At 34.9% G+C, this 16,401-nt stretch overlaps 1 protein-coding gene across 9 annotated transcripts in view; it reads left to right on the top strand.

Moving 5' to 3' along the window:
* The window catches only part of ANKRD17 (ankyrin repeat domain 17), a 163,186-nt gene that overhangs the window by 66,236 nt on the left and 80,549 nt on the right, over positions 1-16,401 (top strand). For all 9 annotated transcript variants that reach the window (XM_014847236.3, XM_014847237.3, XM_014847239.3 and 6 more), the window contains 2 exons: positions 8,948-9,101; positions 15,807-15,963. In XM_014847236.3, the coding sequence (XP_014702722.2) occupies positions 8,948-9,101; positions 15,807-15,963 (311 nt within the window). The remainder of the gene's footprint in view (positions 1-8,947; positions 9,102-15,806; positions 15,964-16,401) is intronic.

Genomic DNA, 16,401 nt, shown 5'->3' on the forward strand with positions numbered 1-16,401 from the left:
TAATTAAATTGCATTGTACTGTTGATAGAGGTTTTGGGGGAAATTTGTGTAATAATCTGGAAGTTTAATTCTATTACAGAAAAACCCTCTTATAAACTCTAGATCTGAGAATTCCATTCAGTTTTTACTTATTTTAAACACTCATAATTTTCCACTTTATAAAAGTTTACAGTTAATTGTAAACATTTCATATTGATTTGTTGTCATTTCATACTGAGTTGTTGTGGGCAGATAGGTACTTTGAAGTATAAGAAAAGAAGTCATTTTCTATTAGCTCTATGAGAATAATGCTGTGTTAACCATTATATTACTGATTCTTAGCACATTCCTAGATCTTAACTAAAATTTATTGGATGGATAGATGAGCACAAATGAATGAATGTAGGAATGAATCAGTGTTTTCTCAATGAATAGACTTTCTGAGAGCTAAATTTATTTTTACTCACGTTCACTTTAATCTCAGGATACTGATACCATAATAATTTATACTATTAAGTGATACTCCTTTTACTAGAAGGACTTTAAGTGGATTTTTATTTTATTTTATTTCACTGTATACAGAGATCAGTATTCAGTGACCCTACTTTTATCTTAATAATATGGAAAAAAATCTAAATATATTAGTTTTGGAATAATTTACTCTTTATTAAGAATTGTAGTATTTTAGTTGAAGTTAAGCCTATTTAAGACTAAAAAACATACAGACCAAAGAAATTTTTATTAGGTTTCAGGGTCACATGACAAAGAGAATAAATTATGATGACTATAATTTTGAATATTTCATGTATAATAAATATGTGTTTGTATTCAAAGAACTAGGAGGAGCAAATACCATATTTTTCTGGGCATATTTGAGGGACATAATGTAAACTATTAAGAATTTATTCAATCAGTGTTATGAAATTATCATAGATTAAAATTATCTTTTAATAAGTATCTTTTTTAAGTATCTTTTTTATAGTCTTTTTATATGCAGCTTTTTAAACTTTTTATATGCAACAGATATTTTCATAATGATAAATAATACCAGGATTCAGAAACTATTAATTGCTTTGAGTTATGTTTATGTGGCCTGTTCTCTGAATATCACTGAGTAAGTGATGACACTTGAGTTATTATATAATTCACTCCATGTTGATAGCCTCAAGTCAAGTTGTCATGGACATTTATTTTTTTATAGGTGAAATGGTTACCAGTTATGATCTATGGATCTATGTCTGTAAACCTACTTTATGTCACTGAAATGATGAAATTGGTTGTAAGAGTCAAACACTGATATTTACTAAAAGTAAAAATCATAAAAATATAAAACCTTCATTGTAAACATTATCTCTTTTTTTTTCTCACCCTGAGCTAACATCTGTTGCCAGTCTTCCTCTATTTTGTATGTGGGTCACCACCACAGATTGGCCACTGATGAGTGGTGTAGGTCCATACCTGGGAACTGAGCCTTGGCCACCAAAGTGGAGCATGCCAAATGTCACCACTAGGCCATGGGTTGGCCCCATCATGAACATTCTTTTGGAGAAATTATTCTGCATTGACTGGATTGAGAGATCTTTAAATTTTAAGTATGGTGAACTTTGTGCCTTCTTGAAGTATAGATTATCATCTTGAAATTCAGATTACTAGCTTGAAATTCAGTGATAAATGGACAGGATAGTTTCCTGAATAACAAAAGGAGTAATAAATTGGTAGAAAGGGGTAAGATGGGTGGCCAGAAAGTGTTAAAGTTCAAGAAGTCCAAATTCTGGAGTGGCTAGTATTTGGATTTTCTAAAGTATGTTTATCCTTAGAGACTGACCCTTTTTCCCATCCCCACCTCTTTTCATTTGACGTATTGAAGTAAGTTCCTAATTGGTTTCTTTGTCTCTGTTGTCCATCTATTCAAAATAGTCTTTCACATGGTCTCTAATTATCTTTGTAAAACACTGATTATTTATCTTAATACTTAATTTCTTTAGTAACCTACCATAAAAATTTTGAACTTCTCAGCACATTATTGAAAGGACCCATCTTCCTTAAACGTTATTCTTTTTACCATTCTCATTCAGAATTGTTTTTTCCTTCCTGTGTACAATCACTGTATTAGTATCCATTTAGTATTGTTTTCAGTCTTATTTAATATGGTTAGCTGTTTGCACATAGAGTTGCCTTTCAATATTGTATATTTGTGGAAGGCATTGATTAAAATAAAATCATTTTTGTGTTTCCATTCTTCTTTGGTTATCCTACCTCTTTGCACATAGTTTGTAATTGGTAATGAATATTTGTTAAATGGAAGGGAGTTTGTATATATGATGTCCAGTTAATCAGAATATTCTATATCATTATCCTTTGGAACAAATACCAGTTTATTACACTACAGAATGGACTGTTCTTCTCTAATATGGTAGTGATAATATATCTGTTTTGAAGAGGAATTGGTTTGAAATGTAATGGTAACATTCACAGTTGGTACAGCTGGCCCTACATTTCCTAATTTCCATGTGACTTTGTGTTTTGAGTATAGAGGGTTTGGGAGTACCATTAATGGCATAAACAAATACTTTCAACCCTGACCATTGTTAAAATAAGACTTTGGTTTTTGTTGTTAAGCATTGTGTTAAGTTTGTTTTGCGGAGAAAGTAAAAAAGAATTTTAATTACTTCATTAATCTAAATAGTTTAGATTACTTTAATAGATTTAAATATTTAAATAGATTTTAATAGATTTAATTACTTTGTTAATCCAAATAGTTAGTCTAAATACTGTTAAATAATAATTTTTTTAAACAAAATCAACCTCTCCAGTGAAACATGATCTTTAATCTTTCAAATCCAAAGGATTTAACATGCACGAAAACATGTATAGTATAGTATACTAGAGACTAGTTTAATATAGCCTCTATAAATCTCTTTCTCAGATCCAACATTATCGAGAATTTGCCACAACAGTTTGTTTTCCTGAATTATTTTATGGCATATCCCTGACACTATTCCTGTATATTGGAGTATGCATCTCTAGAAGATAAAGGGTTTTTTTTTTGTTGTTTTTGTGCTGAGGAATATTTGCCCTGAACTAACATCTGTTGCCAGTCTTCCTCTTTTTTGTTTGAGGAAGATTAGCCCTGAGCTAACATCTGGGCCAGTCTTCCTCCACTTTATATGTGGGTCGCTGCCACAGCATGGCTGACAAGTGGTGTAGGTCTCCACCTGGGATCCGAACCTGAGCCACTGAAGTAGAGTGTGCTGAACTTAACCACTATGCCGTGGGGCCGGCTCCAGGGAGGCATTTTCTTACCCAACCAGGGTAATTTCTTTATGCTGTCTCATACCCAGTTAATATTCAGATTTCTTCACTTGTCTTGAAAATTTCAAATAAGGTGTATATTATTTTGTTGGTTATGTGTCTGGAGTCAACAGTTTTTTACTTTCTCTCTCTCTGTCTCTCTGTTTTGTTTTTTTTTTCCCCACATGTTCTACACTTTAGATTTCTCTGTTTAACTCAGTGCTTCTCAGCTTCCCACCTCCCAAGGTTTTTTTGTTCATTTGTTTGTTTTTCCTGCAAGGGGACGTTTGGCAGTGTCTGGAGATATTTTTGGCATCACAAGTTGTGATAGGATTGCTGCTGGCATATAGTGGGTAGAGGCCAGAGATGCTGCCAAACATCCTGAAGTGTATAGGATAGCCCTTAACAACAAAGTATTATCCAGCCCAAAACATCAAAGCCTAAAATGTCAGTAGTGCCAAGATTAAGAAACATTGTTGCATGGGGCCAGCCCGGTGGTCCAGCGTTTAAGTGTGCACGTTCAGCTTTGGCGGCCCGGGGTTCACCGGTTCGGATCCCGGATGTAGACATGGCACCGCTTGGCAAGCCATGCTGTGGTAGGCATCCCACATATAAAGTAGAGGAAGATGGGCATGCATGTTAGCTCAGGGCCAGTCTTCCTCAGCAAAAAAGAGGAGGATTGGCAGCAGATGTTAGCTCAGGACTCCTCTTCCTCAAAAAAAAGAAAAAAGAAACGTTGTTCGTAATATTTACCTTATTAATTTTTGTAAACTGAAAATTATTTCTCAGGGCTCTATTAGATTATTGTTTATTTTGAGGAGAGGCAAGAATACTTCATAGGAGGTGCTTTGTATTTTATATTGCATAAATCGGGCATATAATGTTCAGTTGCCATGCTTTTAGTAATTAAACAATGGATTCAAGTGGTGACAGCTTTGTCCCTAAATATAGAATATATAGTCAGCTTTCCTAGAACGGAATGAAACAACCTCTTTTTACTCCAGCAGGGAATTTGCTAGTGGAAAGAATATTGAAATAGTTAATGGATAACTGGTCTTTTGGTGCTGGATATTTAGAAACCTGCTATGTGGGTAAGGGTCCTGTGCTTCTGTTTTTTCATCTGTAACAATGAATTGAATCTGGTGATTTCTGAGGCCCTTGCATTTTGATGGTTCTTTATATTAGACAAGAGTCTGATGCACAAGCAGCCTTTCATGAAATATCCAGCCGGTCAAGACAACATATCCAAAAATAGTTTAAGTATAACTTAAATTGTCATGCTTTGAATATTGATGACTTTGATAGTTTCTTTTCCTTAGGAAATAAGTTTAATAAGGACATCCCTTTCCTTCTGTCTCTCCTCTCTTCATGAAAGTTATTTATACATTTCATTTAAAGAAAATGTCTCAAAATATTTATGTGAATTTTTTATTCAGACCATTTTTAATGTTCCAGAACTTGACTCTGATTCAGAGTGAATTTTTCTTCTGTAGAAAGAATATAATAAAATGAGTTCGGTTTCAATGGGAAAGTGCATTTTAGTTTTTAATCTGAATTACCTCAACTGAGGACATGGTAGAGAGGTATATGCCCATAACTTAGTTATAGTTTACATTTAAATAAAGGATTACTATTTTTGTGTTTTTGTAAGACTGCCTCTCCTTATATCAGTCTGTCTCCGCTTGTTCTATAATGTAGCACAGGAATCTTTCCAAGTTGGGGAAAGAGGAATTGGTGTTAAAGGGGGAAATTCTCTTCTACTTTCTCTTCTGAGCTCCTATAGCCCTTTTTTCCCTCTTGTTACCTTAAGCACTTTCTACCCTGTGTTATTGCTCATTTGTGCACATACTTTGGTTCTCTCATTAAAGAAATACGTTCCTCTATAGCAGGGTTGATTTTACACATCTCTCTTTATCCCCCATAGTGGTAAACAGTAGTGTCTCTTGCACAAAGACTGTTTGCAATAAAAGTGTATTTAATAAATCAGTGAAGATAACATTTTGCTCTACCTGCTACCTAATGCACGATCTTTCTATATCTATAAAATATATCTTTAAATTTATTTTGTGTAACTAACTCTCCTTTCTCCAAATACACTACAGCGTTTTAGAGTCTGAAAGGGAAGGCTCCTCATACCATCTTTTATTATTCAAGAAGTATTTGAGTCTTGAGAAGGTGATGAGCATAGTTCTGGTTGCTGGATATATATCAGCATGCCAAACAACGCCCCCGTTTCCATGGAGTTTAGAAAGGCAATAAATATATATAATAAGTCATGTTTAATAAATTTATGAAAAAATTATGCAGAATAAGGGTCTAAAGATACCTGAGAGACTTGCTGAAGTCTCATGGGTAGTAACTGAAGCAGTAATGGTACCTAGGTCTTCAGATCCTAACAGTATCCTTCAAATTAGTTTCTTCATTAATCTTAAACTGGGGGCAGGGGGCAATATAATAGATATCCATTTCTATTCTTTTCTTTCATCCTAATACCTTTTTAAATTAAATCTACACGTAGAATTTCAAGAGTCCTTTGAATTTACTGTATTTTAAGTTTTCAAGTTTTTCACGTCATAAGAGTAGTGGACTTAAAAATCAACATAAGAATTTATGTGGAGAAGTTTGAAGTTAATAAGAAAACATATTTCTGCACTTAGTATCCCTCATAAAGAGATTGAGATCCATTTTTCTTAGTAAATTTTCATCAAGTTTAGTTAAGATACAACTTGGCATAGGGGACTTTCTATCAGAAAATCACATTTGATTGAAATTTAATACCTTCTGTATCTAATGTCTAACTTTCTGACCTTTCCTACAGTAAAACCTCTGTTGTAGCATATAGAAATTTTATACTTGCCTACCAGTGCCATATCCCTTCTCTTCTCTTATACAAATGAGTCATTTCGGTCAAAATCCTTTCATATTATTCTTTCTACATGCACCGTCTCCTTTGAACAGTTTTAGTACTTGTGATCTGTACGTTTGATTTGGCACTTAACTATGCACTGCTCTTTGAGATCTTTTATTTTCTAAAATTTTAAAATATTTAATTTTTCGTCTGTTCATTTTTTCATATTCATTTCTGTTGTTTTCTTTCTTCTGTCTTCTCCCATTGAGTTGAAAATTGTAGATATTTTAACAGAAAATTTCATTGAGAAGCACCTTTTTCTTTTTTAATTTTTTTTTTCCCCTGAGGAAGGTTTGCCCTGAGCTAACATCTGTGCCAGTCTTTGTCTACTTTGTATGTGGGTTGCTGCCACAGCATGGCTGCTGCCGAGTGGTGTAGGTCTGCACTGGGGATCTGAACCCATGAGCCCAGGCTGCCGAAGCGGAGCGTGCCTAACTCAACCAGTACTCCATGGGACTGGTCCTGCACCTTTTTCTTTAGAAAGACTCATCTTCTGTATGGTTGAAGATAGGAAGACATAGTTTTTGCCACGCTGTAATTTTGAATCACAGCTTGCTATGGCAAAACCATTCCCAAAAGTACACTTCCTAAAGTATAACACTTATGCTTTTGCTTCTGCCTTTAAAAATAACTTAAAATTAGGGGCTGGCCCAGTGGCGCAGCAGTTTTCGCATGTCCGCTTTGGCGGTCTGGGGTTTGCCGGTTTAGATCCTGGGTGCAGACCTACACACCGCTTGGCAAGCCATGCTGTGGCAGGCATCCCACATATAAAGTAGAGGAAGATGGGCATGGATGTTAGCTCAGGGCCAGTCTTCCTCAGCAAAAAGAGGAGGATTGGTGGCAGATGTTAGCTCAGGGCTAATCTTCCTCAAAAAAATAACAAAACAAGCACAAAACTTAAAAGAAAACTTATTCTTGTTTTTTTCTTAGCTCCATGCCATCTTCACAGTTGTTATTGATTGGTTAAAGTTAATATACTGCCAAATTTTGTGAAAGTTTCTAAGTATTTACAGAGATTATTTTAAGAGTATTCTGTGTCTATTTGCATTTGAAATATTAGAAATCTGAAATGTTATTTCATGTTAAACTGTGTTAGTTTAATGGAAGTTTGTAGAGAAACATATTGTTTCCCCACAAGTTTGACGTTCAGTATTAAATATGTGTTGATTAAATATAGTAGTTATGCCTAGTTAGTAGATAGGTTACTTTCAAAGATGGAACAGTGTAGAGTTTCTGGTGTTATAGTGGTTGAGAATTTATTTCTTAAGGTTTATTTTTTTTTATTTCTGACATCTAGATACTGGGCATGAATGTAATTGTGTTCTAGGTTATAATTACTTTTACATCTATTTTAGTTATTACAGTGTTAGAAGTACCTTAGATTTGTGAAATAAATTTCCCCTGATCAAGTTAGTGATATTTTGTATAATAATCATCAACTTTTTATCAGTAAACAGGAAAGAATATATCTTAGTACCTATTTGTAATCGGCACTCTGGTAAGGGATGTGAAAACAAAACTTTTCCCCATATCTTAGGAGTTTGCTATTTTCTAATTCTTTAAATTTCTTTCGATTGAATCTGATGTATGTTACTTCATTAGTTGTTATCACTGTATGGTCCTCAGACCCCTCAGGGTCTCAGAGACCATTCAAGATGTCCAAGAGGTCTAAACTATTTTCATCACAATGCTGAGATGTCATTTCCCTTTTTTATTATGTTGACATTTGTACTGATGATGCAAAAGCAATGGTAGGTAAAACTACTGGCCTCTTAATCAAGGCCATAGTACCAAATTTTACAGGTATTGAATTCTTCACTGCCATGTACTTACAGTTAAAAAAAATAAAAAGCCAGTTTCACCTTAAGAATAACCTTAATTTAATCAAGAAATATTAATTTCTTGAAATCTCCACTTTTGAATGTGTCCTTTTACTATTACTGTGTGTGACAAAATGGGAAGTCCACATAAAGCACTTCTGCTGCATATGAAAGTATGGCATTTGAAGGAAAAGCACTTTTTTTGAGATGTGAGGTGAATTAGCCACTTCTTTTTCTGTGAAATGCCATTTTTGCTGGAAAATATAACTGATAGACACACTGTGCTTCTCAAACTTGAGTATTTGGCAGACATTCTCAGAAATGATCTAATTGAGTGTATGGCACTTTAAGAAAAACAATCAGCAGTGTTTGTTGCCAATGATAAAATTAAGCTTTTCAAGCACAAATTAGAATGTTGGAAATTGTAATTGCCTGGGCTTGACAGCTTTATGAAACCAGTGGTGATATTAATGAAGGTGATTTTTTGATATTTTAGTTTAGTTTCTAATATGGTAAATATTAATAAATATAGTCCTTATATGAAGTACTCGGGAGCCCAGTACTTCATAAGTGTATAAAGGGGTCCTGAGAGTAAAACATTTAAGAACAGCTGATTTAGGTCCTCTACCAAAGCCAAAGGTTTCATAAGCTAAGCATTAACCTCATAACTTTCCCTTACCCCACCATGCCCCGCCAAATTAAAGGATTCCAGAGAAAAAAAATTAGACTGCGTATGAATAATACATTCTTAAATTCTTCTACAAGTGCAATTTTCTCCTTTAGTTAAACAATGGGCCTATGTATTTATTTAGAATTGCATTGTATTTATCATTGATATTTACGTTAAAATATTTTTTTCTCTCCTCTTCCTTTTTCTTCTGTTTCTCTTCCCACTTTCCCTTTCTCCTTTCATTCCTCCCTTCCTTCCTATTTTGTGTTTGTTTTCTAGGTGGAGTCCTTTATTTTGGATCAGGATGATTTGGAAAATCCAATGCTGGAAACGGCTTCCAAGTTGCTCTTGTCAGGTACTGCTGATGGTGCAGACCTCAGGACAGTAGATCCAGAAACACAAGCTAGACTGGAAGCTTTACTAGAAGCTGCAGGTAAGTCTGCAAACTCTACATATGTAATAAGTCTATGTGATTTTTCAGAGTTAGTCATAAATCTCAAAAACGTCTCTTATTATATATGTATGATCTTGGATATTTAATATAATACTACTCATAAAGGTTAATGGATTACTTTCTGGAGAATTATATGGGACGTTTCATTAAAGTATATTTTTATTACCAGAGTAAAATCCACATGTTACTGTCAACCTAATAAAGAGGAACTTCTTATACAGTCGATTTTCATTTGTCCCATATTCCATATTTGTGAGTTTGCCTATTTGATAAAATGTATTTGTACCCCGAAATGAGTACTCGCAGCACTTTCACACATGGTTCTTGATAGAAAGGCACAGAATGGTGAAAAATTTGACTTGTCCTACATACATGTTCCTCACTAAGATGGAATAAGGTGATACTCTGCCTTCTTGTTTCAGCTTTTGTTGTGTTAACCCATGTCTTTTTCACAATCTACCTAGTGCCACATTTTTCACATTTCTCTGCCTTTTGCTGGTGATTTTTCGGTTTAAAATGGCCCCCAAGTGTAATGCTGAAGTACTGTCTAGTGTTCCCAAATGTGAGAATGCTGTGATGTGCCTGATGGAGAAAATAGCTGTGTTAGATAAGCTTTCAGGCTTGAGTTACAGTGCTTTTGGCCATGAGTTCAGTGTTAGTGAATCAACTATGTATTAAATAAGGTTGTCTTTAAACAAAAATACACATAAAACAAGCTTGTGTATTGATTAGTTAATGCAAATGCTGTGACCAGAGGCTTGCAGGAACCTAGCCCTGTATTTCCCATAGGAGCAATGATTCAGTATTCATTAATTCAGTGTTTCCAGTGACTTTACAGAAATAACTACCATGAATAATGAGAATCAACTGTATATAATTAGCCCAGTTTTTTGTTGTAAACTCTCTCTTGAGACCTTGTAAAGTGGATCATCATTATATTTTTATAAAATGGATCATCATTAAATTAGCCCCATAAGAACAGTATTTTAATTAGAGATTATATACATAATCAAAGATTTAGCACCATATATACATATATATATAATGTGCCTTAAATGTAAGGGAATAGTAACTAAATTTCTATGATTTTTTTTTTTTTTTTGAAGATTTTATTTTTTTCCTTTTTCTCCCCAAAGCCCCCCGGTACATAGTTGTATATTCTTTGTTGTGGGTCCTTCTAGTTGTGGCATTTGGGACGCTGCCTCAGCGTGGTTTGATGAGCAGTGCCATGTCTGCGCCCAGGATTCGAACCAACGAAACACTGGGCCGCCTGCAGCGGAGCGCGCGAGCTTAACCACTCGGCCACGGGGCCAGCCCCTCTATGATCATTTTTAATAACCATATATTTTCTTAACTTTTCTAAGGTAGACATAAATATACTGTGAACATTAGTTGTTCATGGTTTGAGCACCCCAATGTACTATATATTGTACATGCAATGCATGTAAACTGTTACTTTATTCTAGCATAAAACTGACCTACTACTGTTTGGTAATCATTTCAATAAATATCTTTTAACACATCATCTAAATATTTGAAGAATTCGTTGTTAAGTTTGATTTCTATCCTGGGTAAAATTCTAGAGTGGATCATTAATGGGATTTTGACCAAATATACATGAAAACGTAGTTGAGGCACAGGCAAGGTCCTATTCTTGAGTGTAGAAAACTGTTTATACAGAGTAGTTGAGAGATAATTTAGCATTTTTCAGAAATTTGATGTTGCTGTAGAAGTTTATGTGAGAGAAATGAGGATTGTGAAGTTATTTGAAAATGTGTCATAAGAGGAAGAGGTACTGTTTCTCCTGAAGGTGAGAAGACTCAGATTGAGTACAGGAGGGGTGTTTGTTTTCTGTGGCCCCAAGAGGCAGAACCAGGTTCAAGATGCTACATGAAAGTAGATTTAAGCTAGAAGGACCTGCTTTTGGAGATAGAGTTCCTTTTCTAGGATGCTAATAGTTGCTTCACTTTTCTTATTTCTGTATTTTCCCCATTTTTTCTGTTTTCTTTACAGTAGCTAACAAGCTAGCCTTCCTTCTCTCTCTCAGTTCTCCCCCCTTCCTCCTTTATTTCCTTCTTTTTTTAAGTGAAAAATTTCACATTCAAGCCCAGAGAGAATAGCATAATGAATCCTTGGCATATCCATTATTCAGTTTCAATAGCTGTCAAAGTATGGACAATCTTGTTTCATCTTTACTCATTACCCCCCTGCTGACTCCCCACCCTCATGTTAATTTAAAGCAAATCTAAGCATCATATAAGTTCATATATAAATACTTTAGTATGTATCTCTATATTAAGAACTTTTTAAAAAGAAATATAACCATAATACCATTGCATATCTAGAGAAAAAAAAGTAATTCTTTAATATTGCCAAATATCCTGTCAGTGTCCAGATTTCCCCAGTTGTTTTGTAACAGTCTTTTTACAGTTTTGTTTGTTTGAATTAGGATTCAAACAAGTTTTACATGGTTTTGATGTTAATTATTTTTCTTAAGTGTCTTTTAATCGTAACAGTTCCTCCTTCTGTTTCTTCCTTTATGTTCTACTTACTTGTTGAAGAAATGGAGTGATTTGTCCCACTTTATAGATTTTACCAGTTGTACCTTTGTGTGTTGTATTTCCTGCAAATCAGAACTCAGATCTAGATATTTGATCGGATCCAGGTTCACTTTGTTTTTGGTGAGGATAGTCATTCGTGGTGTATATATTTCCTTATCTATCACATAGGTACTCTGTTGGTTTCTCTTTTTTGTGATACTGAGATAGATTATGGTTTAGACGTCTTAAGAAAGGATGCTTGAGAGGTAAAAAAAAAAATGGGTGCTTGAGACATTGTCTCAGAATGCCTTTCATACTGTCCTCATACTTGGTAGTTTGACTAGGTATAGAATTCTAGTTTAAAAATCACTTTCTTTCAGACTTTTGAAGTTACTGCTCCATTGTCTCCGAATTTCTGGTGTTGCAAGTTTGGAAATTTGACGCCACACTTATTTATGATATTCTCTCTCTCTCCTACTTTTTCCCTACTCCTCCAAAGCATTATAATTTTTGGCATTTTAAAATTTTGCTCTCATTTTGAATATTTTTGGCATCTTTCACATTTAAGATTTTCTTCATATGTCTGGTCAACCCTGGATTTTGTTTGTAATAAATAGCAAGGCCTTAAGAAGTTAAATTGGAAGGTGTACATGCATATTTTGTCAACTGGTGGGTTTCACTATAAAGTGTTTGTTATATATGATATGTTACATATATAATATAATTAGCTTCCTATTGCAGCACAACAGTTTACCATAAACGTAGCAGTGTGACACAACACTCGTTTACTATCTTTTAGTTTCTGTAGATAAGACATCTGGGCACACAGCGTGGCTAGATTCTTTTGCTCAGGGTCTCAGGGGCTGAAATCAAGGTGTCACCTGAGCTGAGTTCTCATCTGTAAGCTATAGGAGAAAATCCACTTTCAGGTTTATTGTTGTTGGTAGCAGAATTCAGTTCCTGGGAGCTGTAGGACTGAGATACTGTTTTCCTTATAAACTGGCAGCTGGGGCTGCTCCCACCTCCTTGAGGTTGCCCTCATTCTTCGACATGTGGCCTCCTCCATCTTCATGCCAGCACAGCACATGGAATCCTTCTCCTGCTCTCACTCTCTGACTTCATTTTCTCCGGTCAGCCAAACAAATCTCTTTGCTCTTCATGGCCTCATGTGATAAGGTCAGCCCACCAGATAACATCCCTATCTTCAGGTCAGTTGTGCCATACAATATCACCTAATTATGAGGATAAAATATCAAATTCACAGTCACAAGGATTGTTTATTGTGTACACCAGAGCTGGGTAATCTTGGGAATGTTTTAGAATTCCTAGTACATTTTGGTTGGACAGAGACCCTTCATTTCTTTGAGGACCCCCAAATGTCAGTATCTTTAAGTCTTTTCTCTGTGGCTGTTCATTTTCTTGAGAGACGTGCCTGCCAGTTTTTGTCTGATGAATAATAAACCTGGCTGCCAGCATTTTGAGAGCTGAGAGTGGGAAGGGGGCTGAGGATCTCACTGTTTATCATGCATATGTTCATTTAATCCTCATTTTCGATTTAGTATCTCATCTCCTTCTCTATACCTAATGTCTCCTAGTCCAGGACCTTTCTGATTTGGTTTCTTTAGAGAATAATCACCCGGCTGTGCAGTTTGGGGATTGAGTCCTAAGTGTCTGACTGCTCTTCACAGGTGTTCAGCCAGTCTCTATTTTCTGACCCAAGCCTCAACCTGTATCTTCTACCTGTAACACCTGTGTCCTTTTGGGCTGATCACTTTGTTTCTCTTTGATATCTGTATTTCCATTTATTCTGTTTTGCTAGGTCAGTTACATTTCCTATTTACTTTGTCTTCATAAATATTAGCTTAGATTTACAAATTTCTCCTAGTTTTATCAAAGATGGAGTTCTTCTTGTATTTCACTTCTCCCTTGAGTAAGCTCTAATAGGAAAAAGGAGAAAAATAATTATCTTAAAGACATCTATCTAGTTAATCTTTTAATGCATCTTCTCTCTGAAGTTATATGGTTCTGTTGTTCAGTTGATTAAATGTCAATTTGGAGAGAATAATCTGATCATCACATATCTTTTCTGTTTTTAATGTTCACTGATTAATATCTAATAACTGAGTAAGACCAGTAAAAAAGGATCACCATAATCCAGAGTAGCTAGAATAAATTAATTTCAGTCACTATTCATTTGGAAGATTACCATTTATATCTTAGGTTACTTTCTAGTTATCTTTACTAAAATAGTTATCTTTACTTATGAAGATAAGAGAGTTGATAAAAATTTAATATGGAATATTTTGTTTTCAGTGTTCTTTTTTTTGAAGCAGTGATTACTTTCTGCTGATCCAGACGTATCCTCTTGCCTAGTTCTGTTGCTATCATTGACAAATAGTTGTTATATAGCCGATCTGAGCTGGCTAAAAAATTGGAATTAATGGTCTCATGTGAAAATTTATCTGTGACCTTGGTCACAGTAGTGCCTTAGGATACTTAACCTACCATGGATATCTTATTGAATAAGTACTACTATAGCAGGTTCAGACTATGGTTGGCTGCTCTTATTAGTGACACAATTTATACGATAGGTATTAGTCTTATTAGATCAAGACTGATATCCTTTTATCCTTTGCACATCTTGATTGTAGCAGATACTTGATTTGATTGGTCTGAACATTTGTTATATCTAAAATCATAAAGGCTTCTTGCCAGATTTATTTTTGGTTCCATAAGATGTAATGTTTGATATCTTGGATTTTTCAGCAAGAAAAGCAAACAAGTATAAACTTTTCTTTTACAAACTTTAAACACAGATTTATATGATATCATTGAGCTCTTCCACTGTTACAAGAAATCTGCACTAATATGTTTATTATTGCCATTTAAGTGGTCTTTTTGGTCTATATCTTAGTTAAATACTTTGTCTTAAGACGTATAGTAGTGTTTCTTAAACTTTAGTGTTCGTCTGAATCACTTGGGAATCTTTTTTAAAAATGCTGGTTTTGGATCTGTAAATCTTGGATCTGAGAATCTGTAAATCTGAGATCCTGCATTTCTAACAAGCTCCCAAATGATAGCAATGCGTCTAGTCTATGGACCACATTTTGGGTAGCAGGGTTCTCTAATATCCATCATAACATTAGATGTTTATCTTCAAGTTGGAGCAGAGGTTCTTAATCCTGGCCATGCATCAAATCTCCTTAGAGCTATTAAAATATGTAAATGTGTAGGCCCCACTTCCTACTTACTGAATTACATCTTTAGAAATAGGACAGCTCAACAGATATAGATGCATTTTTGAAAAGCTCTGCTTATGGGCAGTCTGGATTAAGCACCACTGAGTTAGAGTAAGAAAAGGTAGAGATAATCTTGCTTTATAGTGATACCTGGAAAAGCAACAAGTTATGCTTTTTGCCGATGGTTACTAACCATTTCTGCTTTTGAAAAATTTTTTTTTTCTTGCTATTCTGAATAGTTTTTAGATATGGTGCTTTTAGATATAATTGAGTATATGTAATAAGTTGTAGTCATACTTTGAGGTAAATAGGTATTCTCTTTTATATAGCATATAGTGTTTTATTAGGCCATTTTTGGTCACAAGTGATAGTAGCCCGACTTACCTTTCTTAAAGTTGGTCCTTTGCCAAAAGTATAGGGATGGTGCTGGCTTCTGGTACTACTAGTGTCAATGAGTCAAAAATAACTTTATCAGGACTCTGTCTCCTTTCTATTTCTCTGTTCTACTTTCCTCTCCGTTGACTTATTTTGGCTAGTTTTTTTCTCTTTGTGATGATAAACGTGGCCAAATAGCTCATGACTCACATCTTAGCAATTTAGCAACCTTTGAACATAGATTCTTCTTCCAAAATTATGGCAGGGGTCTGAGTGGGCCGAATTGTCCCAGCGCAGGCCAAAGACCCATTTCTAGCACCACAGAGTAACAGGCACTTATGGACCACAGGGAAGGAATAAGATTATTAGAGAAGTGGAGAAGAGTGATTTCCCAAAAGATTCAGGGCAGGCAATCTATATGTCCAATGTACCATTTGAAGATTGTTATCATCTATAGAGTTAAGTAACTTAAATTTTGCTTTGTTTCTCCTTTTGGGTGTATCCATATTGGTGTGAAAATAATGTAATAGGAATAGGCAAATTATCCACGGCTGATGGTAAAGCCTTTGCAGATCCTGAAGTGCTCCGGAGGTTGACATCGTCTGTTAGTTGTGCGTTGGATGAAGCTGCTGCTGCACTTACCCGTATGAGAGCTGAAAGCACAGCAAATGCAGGGCAGTCGGACAAGTAAGTACATTTTCACTGTGATCATTTTCTTAAAAATAATAATCTATCATTTACTGAGCATTTATTTTGTGCCTGGCACTATACTAACCACTTTACATGTGATGACTCATTTATATTTACAGAAAGCCTTAGGCATGGGTTTTGTTTTCACTCTCATTTTACTCATGAAGTAACTTAAGATCCAATAGGTGACAAGTGGCAAAGCTAGGACACCAGTGTCTGACTGCAAGGCTGACTTCTTAGCCAATGTGTTATAAAAGACTTTTTGGTTATTTAGATTTTGTTTTCTTTTAATGTTTTGGTGACAAAGAAGTAAATGCTTTCTGATTAGTTTTGACATTTTCCAGTTCACCTTCAGGATTCTGACCATTTTAAAGGGGACAGTTTTTGTTTCTTTAACGAATGTTCAAAAAATGTCATAGATCTAGTTCCCATAAC

This window comes from Equus asinus, chromosome 3 (assembly GCF_041296235.1).
Source record: "Equus asinus isolate D_3611 breed Donkey chromosome 3, EquAss-T2T_v2, whole genome shotgun sequence".
NCBI classification, from domain to species: Eukaryota; Metazoa; Chordata; class Mammalia; order Perissodactyla; family Equidae; genus Equus; species Equus asinus.